The sequence below is a fragment of the Nilaparvata lugens genome, chromosome X, assembly GCF_014356525.2.
Source record: "Nilaparvata lugens isolate BPH chromosome X, ASM1435652v1, whole genome shotgun sequence".
NCBI lineage: Eukaryota > Metazoa > Arthropoda > Insecta > Hemiptera > Delphacidae > Nilaparvata > Nilaparvata lugens.
The window spans coordinates 82,936,019-82,957,545 of record NC_052518.1 but is presented as its reverse complement, the minus strand read 5'-3'; the positions used below and the strand labels follow the sequence as shown (position 1 = coordinate 82,957,545).

Genomic DNA, 21,527 nt, shown 5'->3' with positions numbered 1-21,527 from the left:
CTTATCTTAATTTCTAAGCACATCAAAAATTTCACATTTTTCGTGCTCAGTTGAAATTCAAAATTGTATTCCTCTGTAATGTTAAAATTATATCCATAGGCATTCACAAATTGTATCCACATTGATATTCGTTCGTATTTTAACAAAAACAAAAAACATTATTTCTGATAAGCCATGCAGTAGTAAATTTGTTTTTATACAGACAATAAATACATTCAGACATAGAGTATGAATATAATAAGTTAAGTATAATAAGCCACCTGTAAAAACAAGAAGTAATAAAACAAAACAAGAACAGTAGGTTCTGTTTGATGGAACAATCATTTGGTAAAGGAGATTTGTTTGTGATATGAAAGTATACAATAGTGATAGAAATAAGAAATAAAGCACATAAAAATACAATAGTTACACAATAGTAAAGTGAATTAAATCACATCCTCCCTTGATTGCTGTTCTTCGAATTTTTCAATGAAGTTGTAATGTTCGTGATTGTCTTTTTTGTAAAGAAGTTTCCTGGCAAGTAATTGGACGTTCCCTCTCTATAAGGTTCTGTGAATGCGCAAAACGCATGCGTAACATTTTTGTTCACAAAAACAGGAAAAGTGAGTGATTTTCCGATATTAAAAAAGTCTTGCTTTCTAATAAAACAAGTATGACGTCTCATTTTAAGTTAGAATTTCACTTAGTAGTTTTCTCAGATAAAGAAGTATAGTATTTTAAATTTCAAAATAAACTAATTTCAAGAACATAGAAAATTGAAATACCTTCTTAATGTTGAGTTTGGCATGATCTTCAAAAGTTAGCTTGCCATCATCCACGAATCCAGCCATTTGAATGCCTCTCTTGAATAGCTTTTTACAAAATGAATAGTCTGGCTCAGTCTCAAAACCAAGACCCTTCACATACTCCAAAAAATTGTAAAGACATTCTGAAACAAAATAGTTCTTTACCAGAAAAATTGAAAAAAAAAACAGAATATGCATTCTTAGATTGAAATGAATAGTTCTTATTACTGCATTGAGCACTGACTGACGTGGATCAAAAATTAATAATATAGGTAGCTCCAAATGAAGCAAAATAGACCTTAAAAAAATTAAATAAAAAACTATGCATAATTGAATTGAAATGAATAGATATTAAACTAAATTGAGTACTAGTAGATCAAATATTAAAAATATTTTACTAATTTTACCAACTCTATACATTGAAGAATATTTGTAGAAAACGGTTCAAGTTCAAAAAATGTAAAAACTTTTACCAGACAGAAATTATTTCAAGTACCTATAGCAATCTAGCATTGCTCACAGTAATTTCTTGAAACTATTTTGGCACTTGAAAGGTTTTGTACTTCATAGTCATTTCGTAACAGAAAACAGGAACAGGAAGAAATTTTTTCCAACTTTTCACTCACGGTTTTTACTGTCTTCTTCTTTGAAATAATAAATAGAATCATCAAGAAGGCCAAAATGGACCAAAAAGTATTGGGCAAAAGGTGAAGTATAATACAAGTAATATTTAAAAACAACATGTGAGCCTATATTGATTTCATAAGCTAGGCATTGAGATTTAATATAGATTTTATTGGCTAAGAACAATGGTAATTTTAAATTTAATAATGAAGAGTGAAATTGAAATAATTTGGAAATGGGAATCTTTGTATTTCGAAGACTAGTCAGGTCAGTTTTCTTCAAACTATTTATTAATAAGATCAAAGTTTTTGAAATCAGAACTGGAATGAAATTATCTGTTATTATGATACAGTAATACCTCGAATAATTATGAATAACCATAGGGCTACTCTTAGTAATAGAAATAAAATGGAAATAGTACTCTTTATGGAAAACACCTTTCAATTAAAAAAAAAAAAACAATAAACTTTTAAAATTATAAAACCATTGAAAATTAATTGAAAGCACTAGCTTATGCATTTCGGGACTTATCACATCGTCAGATGCAAATTCAAGCTTGATTACCGTAATGGATTTATCGATATTCAAAAAGTTCATTGTTTTTTTCTAATAAGAAGTGAAAGGTTTTTTCTAGAAGAAGTAATATTTCTAGTAATACTCGACATGAAACACCTGATAGAACTCATCAATACACCGATTTTATTTGAAAATAGCATTGATGTTATTCGTGAATTAAGAACAAAAATTACACGCATCGAAGAATTTGTTAAAAGGTCTATTTAGGATTAAAGGCACATTAGGATTGGAGTGTGATGATTGAGCAGAATCATCAATTTAGAATTAGGTACATCTATTGAGAAATATTTATAATGAATTACGTGGGGGTGAATCGGACTCGAAGACATCCGTCAAGAAATCAGCAATGTTGTCTATTGCATTTCTCTTCTGTTCAGCAATCTCATCTACATCTCTCTCGTCCTCCCATGGTAGATGCCCAGTCAACAAGTAAATCAAGTTGTATCCTAAAATTTCTAGGTCTCCTCTTCTTGACATTGCTGCAAAAGTAAAACTTTGGTGTTGAAAGGTTTGATAGGAAACTATTCACATTCTTCCTTCTTCTATGAAGAATTGAACAGGAACAATAAATATGATCAATTCTGAACAGTAATACATAAAATGTGAGCTTCATTCACATTTTTATACAAATTCTGGAAAGTTTTCATGTTTTTCTTCTCTCTGAATTATAACATGAAGATGTCATTTAAATTTGCAATTTATCCAAGTGATTTAGTGTTTTCAGTTTTGTATACTTTTGAACTCGATGGATTTGAAGTTACTCTATTGACTAAATACAGTAGGTACCGTATTAAGTGGAAGTTTGAAGTTTGATAGTTCAGAGTCTACAACGGTCTGGTAAACCATATTCCATATTTTCAATGCATTGGGGGGGGGATAGTTGATTATTTGGCGAGGTGGAACAACCTAGAGAATATACAATTATTATTTGTTTCCTCCCTAAATCATCTCACAAATAGTTGACTCAAGAGAAGAATGTTTCAAGTTTAACTGTCGCAATGTTTCAAAGTTTTGTCATAATGCAGGTATATGGGTAGGAAATACAGCTGAAAAGTGATAATTCTCTGATCTCCCACCGTACCTTCTATCCTCTACTTGATTCTGGTAGCTCTAATGATGAGTTTACAGCAAAAGCGTAAGTGAGAAAGTTAAAGAGCTTGATTCTCTCCAGTTTCAGGTGCATTAATGTGGGGTCCTCACTCAATTATCAATATTCTCATGTCGGAAATGATATTACTATAGTAGTAATTATAATTATTTCTGTACACCGTGTCGTACTAATTTATTCCAAATACAATGAAGTATTTCTTGTCTTTTCATCGCTTATTTCCTGGTCCCATTTCATGAGATGAGAGTTCTACATTTTTTAAAATAAGGTTTCCTTATTATTGATTATTGAAAATATTATTAATAAATTCAATATTTTTAGAAAATATTTTCTAAAGATTTTTCGTAGTCATCACTAAATTCATCCCAAATTCTAAATACCCTTCTTAAACAAGATTTCAACATTGCCTTTTTTCATTGCAATAATGAGTCTAGTCGCAATGCACGATACACTGGTACCAGTAGGCCTACAAAACAATATTGCAATTCACAATAGTTGAAAGTTCGCAGTAGCTGGGTGCTAATGTTGATTTGAGTTTATACAATATAGTTATCTGGAAAAGGTGAAGTCAATAAAATTTGGAATTTGAGAAAATTGAAAAACATTACAGATCTTAAGATTTCAGCAGATGCAGCCAGATATATTACTTGACACATATATATCATATATAAAGTTCTCAGGAGTGTGAATTGTGAGGATGATGGTTATATTATTGGGGAATTTCCTTTGCCAAAAATCAGGTGGATAATGTAAGTGAGAGGGGAAATGTTAAATTTGAATGGCAGACCGTGGTTAGAGGGAAGAAGTCCAATGTGTTCAATGTGTAATGCGAATGAAAGAAAGGATACGTTTCGTTTTATTGCGCGGTGTTTTGGTCCTAAGAGAGTAAAGACGAAAGTGGCTGAGTGAATCAACTCTTTCAGAAAAGAGTACGGAAGTTGTGAACGGAGGAAATTGGCGGGGGCTGGTCAAATTTTGTAGTGCGGCTTGGCAATATCGGTGGTTCTTGATAGAGAATTTCAACTATTGAAGTAGAGGAAGCATACATGGATAATAACAAGAGCAAAACAAGACACTTTCCGATTCACATTCTGTTCAATATAATTTTTATGCATATATGTTAATTCTTTAGATCAGCCTATTGAGGTTCTTGATATTGGTTTCGCTTTAAAATTGCTGTTATGTTATTTATTTATGTTTGATTTGTTCGTATACAATTTCTACTCGATGTTACTTCAAAAATTAAGTTTTTTTCTGTACGGTAATTCTCTTCATAGATGAATGAAAATCAAAACTCAAGCTGACTGCGAAAGCCAAACTCAGGATGTTGAATTTGTATTTTTGTATACGGTATTGTGTTGTTGAAAATGAAACGTTATTTTTAGGTATTAATAATTTAAAGTTGTAAAAGTTTCACAAATGCGTGAACCTGATCTGTTATCTCTTGTAACAAGATTTGAAATACTTATAAGGCACAGTTTTGAAGATAGATCTTTACGTACCACCAACATGGGCATCTCTGGATGTATATGCGATAGTTCCATTATGAGCCTTATGAATATCACTTGAAAATGGCATAATTGACCAAAACATGTCGTGATAAAATATTTTTAAAAAAGGGTACTGAGATTTTTAATTATTTTCTTTATATTCCATTATGAGCTCTGCGATCGTTGGGCAAGAACGGTTTATGATCGCCATTCGAATCTCGGAAACGACAAGCCAGGCCGAAATCGAGGAGGTAAATCGGTGCCTGAGATTCCAATCCAAGCACAAGATTCTCAGGCTTGATATCGGTATGAACATAGTTATGCTTATGCAAATATTCCAGTGCGTCGATCTGAAAGAAAAAGCACATAGATACATTTTCAGAAATATTGAATACTAGTAAAATTGAATACAACTGTAGCCTAGAGCTACGGGAGTGCGTCAGCCACTAAAGGTGGCACTTGATAAAGGTCCTATACATTTTGTGTAAGTGACCACGCTTGTTCATCCAGCCGTTTTTCATTAGCTGTTTTCATTATTCATTGTCTGACATTAGTTATTGTTTTCATTCGATTTTTTCTTCTGTGATAAAACATTTATATCGATTTATTCAAAAATGTGTTTCAATATACGGTAACTGATTTTAAACTAATTTTTAACTGCAGACTTTTAGTAAGTGAGCACCTTGAGTAGGTATGAACACCTTTAGTGAGTGGAGTGACATACACCCGGCGCAGAGCTACACCACACCACAATAGATGCAATAAGTAGCCGATTTTTATATGATTCTTATTAAAAAAATTATCACAGATATTTAATTACTTTGTATCTGAGATATTTATATTTTATTCACTTTAATTGCATGGAAACAGCCGATAAAGGTAGGTTGTAGGTTAACCTTTTATTTATTTTATTATAAAAAATTGCTTCAATACACTTTGTAAAGTCGAATGGTGAATCGCACCCCGCCATATGAAAAATAATAATTAGTTCCATACTAATTGAATTAGAGAAAATCTTGGCCAGTTTTTACTAGTGATAAATAGTTATTAAAGAAAAACTTTACTGAATATCATAAAAATAAAGATGACTATCACATGTGATTGAAAGAAATATTGACATCCTCAATGTAGAAAGATAAGTGGGTGATGAGAGATTTGGGGGCTCGTTGGAGTAAGTGATAACGCGCCGAGTTCGAATTTCGACCAGGGCAAAAGTTTTTGAACACACGACAATCACATAGATACGGCCACCCCGTCTTTTGGAGGAGATGATACGTCGGTCCCGACTACCTAAAAAGTAGTCATCTCTCATCATCATCCCTCTCACTCATTACCCACGCACAAGCCAAAGAGCTTATGTTGGCTTCACCCTCAGTATTATTATTATTATTATTATTATTATTATTATTATTATTATTATTATTATTATTATTATTATTATTATAGGTGACTTTTGCAGGAAAAATAACAAGTCTATTTAAATGTACTACCTAGTGAATATGTAACTTGTAACTTTTGAGAAACGGACCCCAGGGATAAATTAATCAGTCGAAATGCATTATATCATAAGAGATTTTAGTGATTATCAAGATTTAAATCCAAGCAAAATGGAACATTACAAAATGGAATAGAAATTCAATAACACTGGCTTTAAAACATTTCGCCCAACTATTTGAATCTATACTATAAGGACAAATATATAACATGTGACAAAATTATTGGCGACAATATTATGTTTCATTATAAAATGAATGTACTGTGAAATGTTGATGTCAAAAGCTAATACTGTATTTGCATGTACTTACAACATAAGAAGCTATAGTGAAAACAGTTTTGATGTGAAGTTTCATCCCTTCTTCGCAGAATATTTTCTCCAGGTCCTTGCCAAATTTCGGCATGATCAGGAATCTGTACTTCTGCCCGTCAAACATGTGAGAGCCCGATCCAACAAATTCTGGGATACCTAGAGCGCTCAAATTATTCTTTGCCACCCATGAATTAACTGAAATCAAATCACGTTAATTAGTGTGTTGAAATGTATACATACCAATAAATGATTAAAAGTATAGGCCTAACACATAGGTAGGAAAAATAATGAATAGATTGAAAAAAAATTGTAAAACAAAACGTGTATCTGCAGGCTAAAACGAAGAAAATAATCTTTCTGTCCCTCTTAGAATCTCCTTATGCATTGAATTGTAAAATAAAATGTTTTTTTATCATAAGTATAAATATATAATATATTGGGCGAATATATAACAGAAATCCACATCACTATTTCGGTAAACTTCTATTCATTTCCTCGCACATTGTGGCAGGAGGTTTGCACCCAACGTTTTTAGTCTAGACCTATGATAATCAAGAATATTAGTGACAAAATTAATTTTACAATTCAATGCATAGTTAGATTCCAAAAGCAACAGGAAAAATATAACAGAAAGTTTCAGGTCTCTAGGTAGTAGGGTAGTGGTCGGAAACTGCGTTAAAATTGTTAAATTCAATAAATATTGAGAATTGAGGTAAAGAAATTCTGTGTTAAGAGGGCACCAAAACTATGTCAAAGATACACCCAAAATCAGATGTTTTATGCGTTTTTTCAACTCTTCTTAGAACCGATTGACAGAAAATGATGAAGTTCAGTATAAAGATTCATCTATCATCTTAAGGCAAGATTTAGACGTCGCTGCAATGAAGCCAAAGATGTCCCAAATATGTATTTTCTGACATTCTTATAAAATAATATTGACAGAAAATATTCAAATTTGGTACAGAAGTTCAGCACTGGTCTGGATTATGTAGGTCTTGAGACATGGGTGTCCCAAAGTTCTTTACATCATTCCAATTTGAAATTGATAAGTAAATACTAATCTAAAATAGATATCGCTACCAATAAAATTCTCTCTATGAACAATAATACGCATGATCAGATTAAATCAAGATTTTTGCAACCCAAAAGCTTCATAGTATAATTTTTCAAATCAACAGGCGATTGAAACAAGTCCCTATTATAGACGTATTATATCGCGAGCAAAGTATCCATATTCAAATAAATATAAAAACAGTGGCGGCTCGTGCAAATACTAATGGGGGGTTCACATTTAACATGAGCAACAAGATCTAGATCTTTAATAATTTGTTAAACCCCATGTTTCAAGTGAATTTTGTTCGTTTCATGTAGTAGAATGTAATTTTTTATTCCTAGAAGAGTACTAGGCCTATCATATTATTACGTAGGTAACAAAATATTCTAATGGGTTGTATTATATTAAGTACCTATATAATAATTTGGATTTTCGTTTAATAATAATAAGTATTTAGATATACTCAGGATTCTCAACCTAGAAGATGTACTCCCATACTCCCATTGAATAATTCATGTACAAATCATAAATTATACAGAAAACAGCATTAATTTTTCCTCGATGTAAGATAATTTCCAATCAAAGAAATAAGGATTAACATGCTTTTAGAGACTTTGTTAACACTCACCCTCCTTCTAGTTGGCATTTACAGAGCATTTTTTGAAAATAAAATCCATCCTCCTCTCCTTCCTTGCTGCGAAAACATCGATCACCTTCTCATTGAAGTTAATGATATTTGCTATCATTTCCTTCTCAATAGTCAGCATTGCTAATGCTGATAGCCTGTCCTGGTTCATTGTGGAGCGCAAAAACGTCTTGATTCGTTTTAGTGTAGAAAAACACCTCTCAGCTTCAGCTGTTGTCATTGGGATGGTTGAAATTATCAACAAAAGTTTATAGGTTTCGGAAAATGACGAAGTTAAGTTATTTTCAATGAAAAATTGTAGCAAACTGACAGCACCAAGCAAATTTCTGAAGTCTACTCTTCTAAAAATTATTTCAAGTTCTGTTTTTAGGCGATTTTTCTCAAGAAATGAGTAAACCTTAACAGTATCTTCAAGCAAGGTATCTGGGAAATCCTTATTGAAATGTTCAAATTTTTGTGAGTCCAATAAACAGATTGCTGAATAGAATGTTGTGAATGAGAACCGGGTTTTGATTTGAGTGGTGATGATGTCACAGGTTTCCTTGGCAGCCACTGTTCTACTGAGGTAGGTGTCCTCTTCGCGCCTTGAACGTTTGGGCACACTTCCTGCACAGTCTGCTACCATCTCCATCAAATCATTCATTTTAGTTCTTTCCTCTTCAACAGCTTTGATAAAATGTTCAACATTTGATTTGATTTTCATAGCATCTGTCTTAACTGTTTGTAGCTGATTATATAAAATGTCAACATGAGGCATTAGCCTGTGAAAAACCGAGAGCCAAAAAATGAATCTATTATCTTTGAGAAGACGAGCAATAGCACCTGCTTTTATAATACTAGAAGGTTGTTTTGATGTGGATTGAATCTCCTCCATACACTCGATTAGCTCTTCTCTATATTCAAAAACTGTATTCACAGTTCTACTTTTAAAATTCCACCTTTTGTTGCTGACGCCCTAGGTACACGTTTGCCGACTACTCTGTCTAAAACATCTATTCTTTGAGGAGAATTTGAAAAAAAATTAGTAATATCACTCAAATCTGAGAAAAAAATTCTTACATCTTGATTTTGACTCGCTGCTTGTGCTACAATTAAATTGAGTTGATGTGCATAGCAATGCACAAAAAAAGCATGCTTATAGGTTTGTTGCACAATTGTCTGCACACCAGCATGTTGTCCACTCATCACATTCGCACCATCATAACTTTGAGAAATGAGTTTTTCTGGAATTGTTATGACAGTATCCAAACTTGAAAAAATACATTTTGCAATCGATTGTGGATCATGACCCTCAGGATTATCGAACTTCCAAAATCTCTCTACTGGTTGACCATTTGATAAAATATACCGAAAAACTAAAACTAACTGAAATGCAGACGAAATGTCAGTTGTCTCATCTGCTATTAGAGAAACATATTGAGCATTTTTAATCTCCTGTTTGATATTTTCTTGGCACACAGAAAGCATGCAGTCCAGCAATTCATTTTGAATGTCTTTGGAGGTGCCTTTGAAAACTGTAGCACTATTTAAATGTTCTTTCAAAGCCGAATCAAGCTCTGCAGTAAAATTCACAAGGCCTTTGAAAATTCCCGGATTTAAAGCATTGTCGTCCTCTCGATGACCCCTAAGAGCTAACTCAAATGCACCACAAAATTTAATGCAGTCTATAAGTTTGGAAAGCACATACCTATTTTTGGTGACTTGCTCATTATGTTTTCTGATGCTCAAACGATAAGCACTATCAAGCTGTTGACGAACATCAATTTTACCAAGTAAATTGAAATCCAATGAAGCACTAATATGCGCATGTGAGTTTTCATGCTTTTTAATTTTTTGAGTCAAATGAGCTAAATCACACACACCGTTCTTAATCCATGCTGGATCGCCTTTTTCGCGAGCAAACAACAAGCACAGAAAACAATAAAGTTTGTTAGTTTCTTCACAACCACACAGCCAAGATGTCTTTTCATATTGTTGGTCTTTAAAATCTCTCTTGTATGTCCTGGATTTCGATGTAGAAGTCTGATGTATATCAATTGTCGGTGTAGGCCTACCACTTTCCTTAATCGATATTTTTTCCTCAATTGATAAATTAGAGAACACTATCTCTTTTAAATAGCTAACTGAAACCTTTCTTGAACCCTCCATTCTCACTTTTCAAAACACAAGAAAGAAGAAACAAGAATTAACCTCAAAATCGACAACACATGTAGCGCGAACGCGAAACTGCAAACAGTAAACAAAGTAGTAGCCAGTGCCAGCTAGAACAGTTCATAAGTGGAAACGGCTCTAGAAGGCAATGGCGCCAATGCAAAGCACACAATCACAGCTATGAGCTGCTTGGAAAGCAGCTCACCGTAAAGCTAATGTAAATAGTCTCCCACCCCCACGGGGAGGGAATTGAACTCGCCCAGCTACCATTTGAACCCATACTAACGCTTGGAGCAGTGATCCTGCTTGCTGTAGCGCGTAATTCAAAAGGTTATCTCAATGCGTGTACCTTGCTTGGTACGCTCCTTATTGTTTTAATATTACAAGAAATTTGAGTATTACTATTACTTCAATCAATTTTCTATTGATTTGAACTTTAATTTATTGTAGCAATTTCATAGGGGGTTCACGTGCTCTTGTGCTCTCATGGACACGCCGCCACTGTATAAAAACTTATCAGATGGAAACATAAATTGAAAATATAGAATATTCAACTCATACATTTACGATTCAACTTTCTATTCTCCCACAAACATTCAAATATGCTCTTCCATTTCTCATTTTAATTTTTTTGTGTTTTTCCTTCCTAGAATGGATGATTAAGACAATCGATAATTTCACTACACACTACTTGTAAATCGTACCCGGCTTCAACAGGTTAAAATTTCTTGATCGAGCATGGTAAAACTGGGCACATGTCATTTAATCATTGATTGAAAATAAATTATTTAATTACAAAACTCATTGAACAATTATAATATTGCTGAATATATTGATATGTCAATAACAGAAGAAAATTATAAAGTCAGAAAACTTACTGCTTTCAGCTTTTGATACTCTTGTGTAGCAGATCTTCTCTATCAGAAGGGATCCATTCGAATGTGGCTCCTGTGAAATATAGTTAACATTTTTATTACATGAAACAGTAAAGAATTATAATATTTTCTATGGGGATTTTCATTATTCGCAGCATAGAAACCTTTCAGAGAAAATGAAGAAAATATATTGAATAATAAGTAAACAACTTAATTTACTCATAATTTAATTGAACTTATTGAATTGTTGAGAGTTATCAATAAACCTTAGTGTATTACAACACTAAATTGAATAATTATACATAATGCTAGTAGATATTTCATGTTACTACAAAAAAATCAAGCAATACTACTTAACAGGTTTATATTATGATTTTTAAATTGACAACTTATAATGGGACTCAGCTGTCAAATTGATTCTATATAAATTCAATATATATGACGAGCATATTTTAATATTTGATCAATTCAACTAATTAGTACATTACAGTAAGATATGATATCTTTTTTGCCGTGCTACCAAATTTGTCCAAAAAGGTTTGATAGTTCTCATCTATCACCTAGAGAAAGTTATCGGTTCCATTTACCAATATCTTGAGAAATCATGAATGGATTTAATGCTTATGAATAAGAACTCTAGTTTAGAGCAAATCAAATTATAATTTTCACAAAGCTTGGGCAATTGAAAACGCAAAAACACTCCACAGAACCATTAGCTACATAAAACATAATCTTCTTACAAGCTAAATACTTATCTGTATATGTTAATTTCATTTATCTGGCTACAGGCTTTCAATATTAAACGAAATATTCAACACAACTTGAGAAAATAATGAAAACTACACTTCACAGATGATTTAGAACATCAATAAATTTTATAACAACATTCAGATGTCAATTAAAACATCTTTAACTTCACTTATATAGAAAAAATTCAAGAGGACAAAATACATCAATCAGCCAAGCCTTCAGCCATGTTTTGAGGGAAGCACCTAAAAGTTTCGGGAGATGCCCTAGACACATCATCATTGCCAACCCCAGGAATGCAAAATTACAAGTTTACAATTTATCACTTCTATTATTTTCAATAAAGCTTTATTTTTAATCTGTTTTGAATTTATTAACCTTTATATTGTTTATAATTATTTGTTAATTCAGAAAGAGAACTTTACTACAGTAAGTTTTCCAACATTACTAAACAGCTGATAAAACATTTCAAGCAGATGTTAAGTCCACATATCGATTATACAGATATTGACTATCGAGTCTTATCAATATTTTGAATATTGAGTCGAAGATTCTATTTTTTTTTATTGAGAAAAATGTAATATCACATTTTACTTGAACAATTAAGTGTTAGAGCTTACAGGAAAACCCCAAAAAATTCTCCCTGATCAAGCAATTACCAAAGTTTACAAAATGATAAAAATAAAAAGGAAAATAAATATTTAAACGAACAAATCTTATTTAAACAAAACGATATTCAAAAAGTAACCAATAAAATCAAACTAAGTAGGTAATTCATTGTTGACGCTATGATATGATTATAGTCTAATATACATTTATTTATTGATATGGCTTTTATCGGCAGAGAGAGAGATCCTTTAGGATGTTCTGTAGGATGATCTTATTTAAACAAAACAAAATTCAGAAAGTAACCAATAAAATCAAACTAAGTACAGTAGGTAATTCATTGTTGACGCTACGATATATTATTATAGTCTAATATACATTTATTTATTTATTTATGGATATGGCTTTTATCGGCAGAGAGAGATCCTTTAGGATGTTCTGCCTTGCCGTATTACCCAATGTCATTTTCTATTTCACTCTTGAGTTTATAGGTTATATATTTTGGGTTCTTCAAGTTTTATCACTAGAACTTTCACTTTCTGAGGTTTTATTTCATAGAGTTCAAAATTATAATAATTCATAAAATATTCATTTATGAGCTTTATGAATAAATATAATACATGAATAAACGGTATATATATATATAAAATATTCATTATGAGCTTTATGAATAAATATAATACATGAATAAACGGTATATATATATATATATATATATATATATATATATATATATATATATATATATTTATGGCAATTTTATAAGCGGGTGTGAGAAAAGGTCACTTTTCTATTTCTATTTGAAAGTAGAATAATAAATTATGGCAGGTATGGGTATAATACAGTAGTCGGGCATTCACCTAGTCGTCGGGTATAGTAGATTATTGAATTATCACTCAATTCAACCTTCATGGCGCGACAAAGTAAGATAAGTTGAAAATCTACTGAATACTGACTTTTCGCGAACCGACAACGTGCTATTAATTGCAATTCTCACGCGAATAAGTGTTAGTGCACGTATGAATAAGGGATTCATCTAAATTTTGAGAAAACATGAATAATTGTGACAAGCAAGCTTTTCGATGGAGAGACGAGATTATACAAAGTGTGTTTATTTGGTGTACTTATATACAAAATACAAGTCTGATTTATTTCAGCAAGAGACGGATATGGACTGACATAAGTACAAAATTAAGACCAACTTTTCATCAAATGAACAATTATTTTTAGATGAATGACTCTAGGATGAATGAAGCAAAAATGTATTGCCAACCTACAATTATCTCCGAAAGGAGAGGCTATTGTTCTGTAAAGGATGTAATTAAAGCTCATTTCAATCATAATAAGCATAATTAATAATGAGCTTGATCAATATTTTTAAAGATAATGTCACAACCACTGGACAAGACAAAATAGTCACCAGAAATTTTAGTCTACTAAATAAATTGACGGTCTAGTACATTTAAAATTTAAAACTGTGACATAATTCCTCGAAAATAGCAATGATTATCAAAAAAAGGGACATTGCAATATACTATGAGTGCACATAGGATTATCATTGCACTTGTTATCATCTTATTAGAATAACCGAGCTGATCTAGTGGTTTAGCACCGCTTGGACCGTGCTGGGTTAGAATCCCGCTAATGACATGAACGTTTGATTATCCCATAAATTCACCCAAGCACTTTACATTAGCCACGCAAAAGTAAAAACGCTTATGAGGGCATCGTCCGTAATGAAATACGTATATGAATATATGAAATATCCAGACAGGATAATAATAAATACATCAGTTTCGAAAGAATTTGAACTGCAGTAGCCTACCTAGTTCTTACAATAAAACATTCTGATAAGTCTTCAGTCAAGATAACTGTAGGTACTTACAAGTTTGATGACATATTTTGCATTTGCCGGAGTGACACGTTTTGTTATATCATCAGACACTGAAAAATAAGACACTATTAGAAAAATTTGACCAATAAAATTACTTCCTTATTAGAAATGGAGCATGATAGAACATATCATTTATGAGACATGAGATGTGAGGAACACATTATTATATTGAAGCCTACCATAGAGATTTAACACTACAAAATTAAAAGTATATAATATTGTCATTTAAATAACTGTAACACTGCGGTGTCTAGTGTTACTATTTGACAGATAGTTTTGTCGATTCTAATAAATATTGGTATTTACTGTCTCAATTTCTTGACATGTTGAGGAACATTTGAAAAGCGTTCATCACAAGAGAAGCTTTTCAGACATCATATTATAAACTTCACTTAATACTGTAATATTACATTTTTTCTCGATTGGAATCAAATTTTCAATTCGAGATCTATGAAACTTTATAGTAAATATCAGAGTAATCGATTACGGACAACTTTTTGACTGAGAATTTATCATAAATAATTGTGTTGCTTGTTCCATGGTATCACCGAGGCTGAGTTAACAAAATTAACAGATAAATGGTTTATTTAAATAGAGATGATATATAAAAATTTAAAATAACAGTTTCAAAATAAAGTTTTATTGAGAACAAATATAAAATGTGAATTCTAAACTTGTAATTTATAATTTTTTTTTTGGTGACATGTCCGTAACATCGACACTGAAGAAGCTTTGCTCTGTTCCTGGTAGCTAGGCTTTTCCTGTGTCCTCTCTCTGAAACTTATGGCTGGCTATGTGTGTTGTAATTTGTGCTCTCTGAATATTTTTCTGTTTAAGTGAATTTATTAATGTTTTAAATTGAGTTTTAAACAGTTTATAGTGTTCTATTTTGTCTGTATATTGTTTATTGTGTATACAAGCCAATAGCCACTGTTTTTCAACTATATAAACTGGATAAGTATTTAGCTCGTAGTGACTTTAGATGCTTAGACTTGTAAGATATTGTTCTTTGTGTATTTGTGTAGTATATTGCCAAAATTCATCTGAAGATTATAAGTTCATTTGCTCTGAAAATTGGATTTCTCATTCATAGGCGATAGATCCATTCATAGTTTATCAAGAATCTATTACATTGGAGCCGATAACTATCCTTAGGTTAATAGGTGTGAAATGCTATCCAACCGATTTAGGAAAAATTGGTAGCATGGCAAATGTTACCCCTGTGGTGGGACCGAATTACAAAATAAATATGTCCCAAATAGTACACCATGAAATCCCTGGTTATGAAAAATTATTAGTAGGATAGATATCTTGATAGGTTATGAATGGTATACTGCTGAATGGGAAATCGGTTCAAGAGAGATCAAGTTTTAATGAATAGATATCAGTGAATATTACAAAATGGCAAACATTAAAAATGATCTGAATCTTATAGCATTCTTAACACAAAAGTTTGATGAGCAAAATGCTAGGTTTGATGAGCTAAATGCTAGATTTGATGAGCAAAATGCTAAGTTTGATAAGCAAAATGCCAAGATTGATAATTTGAAACAAGATCAAAATGCTAGGTTTGATGATATGAAGCAAGAATTTGCTAGCATTAGACTAGAGCAGGTTAGTATGAACCTTTTATTGAAAGATGCACATGAGACATTGATTGATAGTCATGAAGATGAAGGCAGATTGAAGCAAGATGATAGTAGTGTTGAGATACAAGATCAATTAGTTCAAGTTTCAGATAATGTAGGCCTAATTAATGTTATTGAAAAAGTAAATCCTAGTGAGATAGTAAAATTGAGTAATGTAGTAGGTAGGGAGTTGTCTTTATTGAAAGTCAACAGTAAAGAAAGTAGTATTGCCAAATTGATAGTTAGGAAAACAGTAAGTAAAGTGAATGTTTACATGAGACAGGTTTCTGTAGAGGTTAGGAACAATGTAAACAAAATGAATCTTGCTTTGAATCAAGTTGATGAATTCAACTTTCAACTGAAAATTGAAAAGGTGTATGCAAAGCATTATTTAGTAAACATGACTAACTTTTGTAAGCAAAACGGCTTTGTTAAAACAAATGAACCCATGAATAAAATCATGTTCTTGAAGAAAACAAAGCACAAAGTCACCATTGATGTGTTAGTATTCAAAGGTTGTTTCAAGTTGCTTATTTACAAGATGATGACTGTGAATCACATGATGAAAGGGTATTCCCCAGCACACAATGATTAGGAATCCTGTGTTATGCCGGGATTCAGAATAGCATAATCGCTACGCAGTGTATGGTAAGAGTCCATAATTGTGTCTTTTTTCTTTCCTGTAGCCTATTTTTCTTGGCCCTTAATCTTTTCAAATTTCGATTCTTTCCTGTCTTTGTGTAATGTTCAGTAAAATTCTTCTATGATGCATATCTTAACCAATCTTGTCCATAGTCATTTAAATCTGTATTTTTTCTGAAATAATTTTGGAAGTTAAAATAGTAGCTTATTTTCCTAATCTTTAAATTGTTGATAAAACTTAACTTTTCTAAAATCTATCCATTGTAGTGTAAATAATTGTTTACTTGCGGTATATTTTTTCATCATGTATTACATATTTTAATTATGTCTATTTTTTTTCAGGTATCATATTAGGTAATTAGGTTTTTCAGAGCAAATTATGTCCCATTTTCTCATTTGTAGTATATTTTATTAAATATACTTCCTTATGAAAGTTCAGTACTGACATGTAGGATAGGCTCTAATTAATCTTTCTTTTCTTTGTATTATTTAGGAAATTTATTTACCCAATTTTCTTTTTCTCTTGTTTGTATTTTTTAGGGAACTTATTTACCCATTATCCATCTTGATCATCTTTGTATTGTAATCTTGAAATGTTTGTATTTATTATACAGTCTTCAAATTAAAATTATTTAAAAATAAATTGTTCAATTTAGAACATGCTGAAATCTATTCTTATGTATAAATTCTCTTGTTATAATAAATAAACTTTAAAATTTGGAAGTATTAATGAATTGTGTAGCCATATATATGAGATGTATTAATGAAAGTTAACTTGAATAATAATGTTTTCATTAAATAAAAATGTCTTGTTATATTATTAATTGAAATGAGTTAAAGGTTAAAATTTCTCTAAAGTTTTTGTAATTGATGTCTTTTTCTAAATTTTAAAAATTGTTTGTTCTATAAATTTTGATATGATTGATTATCGTTTGAAATGGATGCTGGAGTGTATGTAGAATTTTTAATGGGGTTTGCTGATTAGAATTTTGCTGGTATATGTGATTGTTTTTTGAGATGGAAACCCATTATTGCCTAAAGAAGGAATAACAGAGGTTATGACTTAGAGAGGCAGTAATGAGATAATATTTTTTTGTGTTGATTACTTATGTTGATTGCCATAGATGCAGATTACTTATGAATATTGATTGCCTTTGAAGCAAAATATTATTGATGTTTTGAATGATTTCTTGTTTAATGATTGATAGTAAAGTTTTGTCATGAAATGTAGTTTGTGTTTAGAACATTGAAAAGTCGAAATAAACTGTAGTATCCAACAAACGATGATTAATAATATTGAATAATTTGCTCTTTATAAAATATTTGAACAGTGAATAAATGGAAATGAAATTATTTTTTTTCATTGAAATTTTATAATTGATATCTCCATATTTCACAATTTATGTATTGCTGACTGTATAATAAGATGTTAACAAATTTCAATTTTATATTGATTATATACTTAAAAATAATTTTCATGTGTATTAGATTGTATTGATAGCCTAATCAAAATTTTCTTTTTAGTTTATAAGCATTTTAAGATAACAGGTACAGCACAGACATTAACATTGAAATAATTATCATGTGAATCTCGAAATCGGCAACAAGTGAACGCCATGAAGAGTGTTAAGAACATTTGGGTGATTTTCGAACTAGTGTGACTCATCTATGCCAATATCTACACCAATAACTACGCCAAAATCTACGCTGATGCCTACACCAATAACTACACCAATATCTGCTCTGATGTCAATATCTACACCAATATCTATGCTGATGCCTACACTAATAACTACGCCAATATCTACACCAATATCTACGCTGATGCCTACACTAATAACTACACTAATATCTACACCAATAACTACGCCAATATCTGCTCTGATGTCAATGTCAACGCCAATATCAACGCCAATATCTACACTAATATCTACACCAATAACTACGCCAATATCTGCTCTGATGTCAATATCTACACCAATATCTATGCTGATGCCTACACCAATACCAATAACTACGCCAATATCTACACTAATATCTACACTAATAACTACGCCAATATCTGCTCTGATGTCAATATCAATGCCAATGCCAATATCTACGCCGATGCCAATGCCTGCACCAATGCTGATGCCAATGCCAAAATCTACGCCGATGCCAATGCCTGCGCCAATGCTGATGCCAATGCCAATATCAATGCCGATGCCAATGCCGACACCAAAGCATACGCCAATGACAATGCCAACGCTTATTGCTGACCTTGTATCTCAAACTTCAACACTACTACATTACCTGGAGGTAATTGCCATCCATGTTCACGTTTGCAACTTTGAATTCAGAATAACAGTCACAGTATCATGAAAGAATTGATTCAAAAATCCTCTCCTAAATTATTCCTGTATGCAGAACTCTAAACCTTGAAAGCTGAAAATATCAAAAACCAAACCTTACCTAAATTAATCCTCACCTAAATTAATCCTGTATGCAGCGTCTATCTCTTTTCCAAAAAACGAATTACATTGTCATTTCAAGCCTGAAATGTACATTGTATAATTACAAATATGATACAAAATTTACGTGACTCTGTATCGAGTTTGGTATGCAGCCGTCTACTACAAGCATGAGGCAATGCTAACTGAGATGTCACCTGTATGGAGTTTGATATGCATCAGTCGACTACAAGTATCAGCCCAACACTACGAGTATTCGGATCAGCCCAACACTAACGTCATCACACTGGAGTCACACTTAACTGAAAATCATACTGAGTGCCTTAACGGACTGTTTTCCAAAATGTGCATCGATAAAATCAACCGCGTCAATAGTAAAAGAAATGAACATTTTTTGATTTATTGAAATTTTATGTGAAAATTAAATGTAACAATTCATTAATTCATTTAAAAAAAAAATAATAATAATAAATTTTTTATTCAACATACTAATTTTTTTTGCAATAAAAAATTAAATTTTCTATCTATTAAATTTATGTGCAATTTCAAAAAAAAACTATTCTTTACATATTAAACTTTCTGTTGAGATATTTTCCTTCAAATTATAAAGCTAAATCAAAAGTAATTTTGATACTTTGAAATATTGTTTGGAAACATATAACAAATGCTATTGATGAATTTTTATAATAATTTTCAATTATAGTTGACATGTAATGTTTTTATAGAAAAAATTGTTACTGTTCTCAAATTTAATTTCAACAATTTTCAAACAGTAAAATTTTTTATGTCAAGAGGGGGGTATTTGTAATATTACATTTTTTCTCGATTGGAATCGAATCTTCAATTTGAGATCTATAAAACTTTATAGTAAATATCAGAGTCATCGATTACGGACAACTTTTTGACTGAGAATTTATCGTAAATGATTGTGTTGCATATTCCATGGTGTCACCGAGGCTGGGTTGACAGAATTAAAAAGATAAATGGTTTATTTAAATAGAGATGATATATAAAAATTTAAAATAACAGTTTCAAAATAAAGTTTTATTGAGAACAAATATAAAATGTGAATTCTAAACTTGTAATTTATAATTTTTTTTGGTGACGTGTCCGTAACATCGACACTGAAGAAGCTTTGCTCTGTTCCTGGTAGCTAGGCTTTTCCTGTGCCCTCTCTCTGAAACTTATGGCTGGCTATGTGTGTTGTAATTAGTGCTCTCTGAATATTTTTCTGTTTAAGTGAATTTATTAATGTTTTAAATTGAGTTTTAAACAGTTTATAGTGTTCTATTTTGTCTATATATTGTTTATTGTGTATACAAGCCAATAGCCACTGTTTTTCAACTATATAAACTGGATAAGTATTTAGCTCGTAGTGACTTTAGATGCTTAGGCTTGTAAGATATTGTTCTTTGTGTATTTGTGTAGTCATCATCATCCATGGCTCTACAATCCAAAACGGATCTTGGCCTCCTCTAGCAATCGCCTCCATTCCACTCTGTCCATGGCAGCTCGTCTCCAATTTCTTACACCAAGCCTCCTTGCATCTTCAGTTACAGAGTCCATCCACCTCAGTCTTGGTCGGCCGGGGTGTCTTCTTCCTTCCATTTTAAAATTCATAATTCTTTTTGGCGGATATGAGTCATCAGCTCTCTCAACATGGCCGGCCCACCTGAGCCTCCCTACTCTGATGAGAGCCATTGCATTGGTGTGGCCGTACATATCATAAAGATCCTTATTCTTCCTTCTGTACCACACTCCATCAATTTGCAGTATTTGTGTAGTATATTGCCAAAATTCATCTGAAGATTATAAGTTCATTTGCTCTGAAAATTGGATTTCTCATTCATAGGCGATAGATCCATTCATAGTTTATCAAGAATCTATTACATTGGAGCCGATAACTATCCTTAGGTTAATAGGTGTGAAATGCTATCCAACCGATTTAGGAAAAATTGGTAGCACGGCAATACAAAAATACAAGCTAAAAACTACATTTTTGTCTCAAATGTTTTATGATTTTAAAGCAAATGGAAAACTTCTAGGAAGGTTGTACTGAGAAAAATGAGTTCAAATTTAACGGAGTTAAGTTAGTGACTGAAAGAATACGTTTCGCCAAATCCTCCGTATCCTATCGATTTTCCATGTCGCCATTGATTACCACTACTATCAGTCAAGATTTGATTATCATCAAGATGGAATGGCGGGCTTTTATTGGCCCTATCGGCTTCTCGGCTATTTGACATCTCAACAAGCTTGCTTTGATGCTGAAACAAAATCAAAGGATTCCAGTTCAAAGAGTTATGACAAATATTCAAACATCATGTTTAAGAATAGAGAATAATAATTGAAATATTAGTGAAAATCAAATTAAATGAGTCAAATACAACAACAATAAAAAACATCGACAATTTCTGAATTGGTTGTTATTAAATGAGAATATT

At 31.7% G+C, this 21,527-nt stretch overlaps 1 protein-coding gene across 1 annotated transcript in view; it reads right to left on the bottom strand.

The window, feature by feature from the left end:
* Positions 1–21,527, bottom strand: part of LOC111045798 (serine/threonine-protein kinase VRK1-like) — a 53,027-nt gene that overhangs the window by 13,524 nt on the left and 17,976 nt on the right. Inside the window, exons 2-9 of the mRNA XM_039442077.1 lie at positions 21,182–21,350; positions 14,355–14,413; positions 11,120–11,189; positions 6,389–6,585; positions 4,757–4,933; positions 4,596–4,644; positions 2,288–2,464; positions 765–928 (exon numbers count right to left, since the gene is read on the bottom strand). Coding sequence (XP_039298011.1) covers positions 765–928; positions 2,288–2,464; positions 4,596–4,644; positions 4,757–4,933; positions 6,389–6,585; positions 11,120–11,189; positions 14,355–14,413; positions 21,182–21,329 — 1,041 coding nt within the window. The 5' untranslated portion in view covers positions 21,330–21,350. The remainder of the gene's footprint in view (positions 1–764; positions 929–2,287; positions 2,465–4,595; positions 4,645–4,756; positions 4,934–6,388; positions 6,586–11,119; positions 11,190–14,354; positions 14,414–21,181; positions 21,351–21,527) is intronic.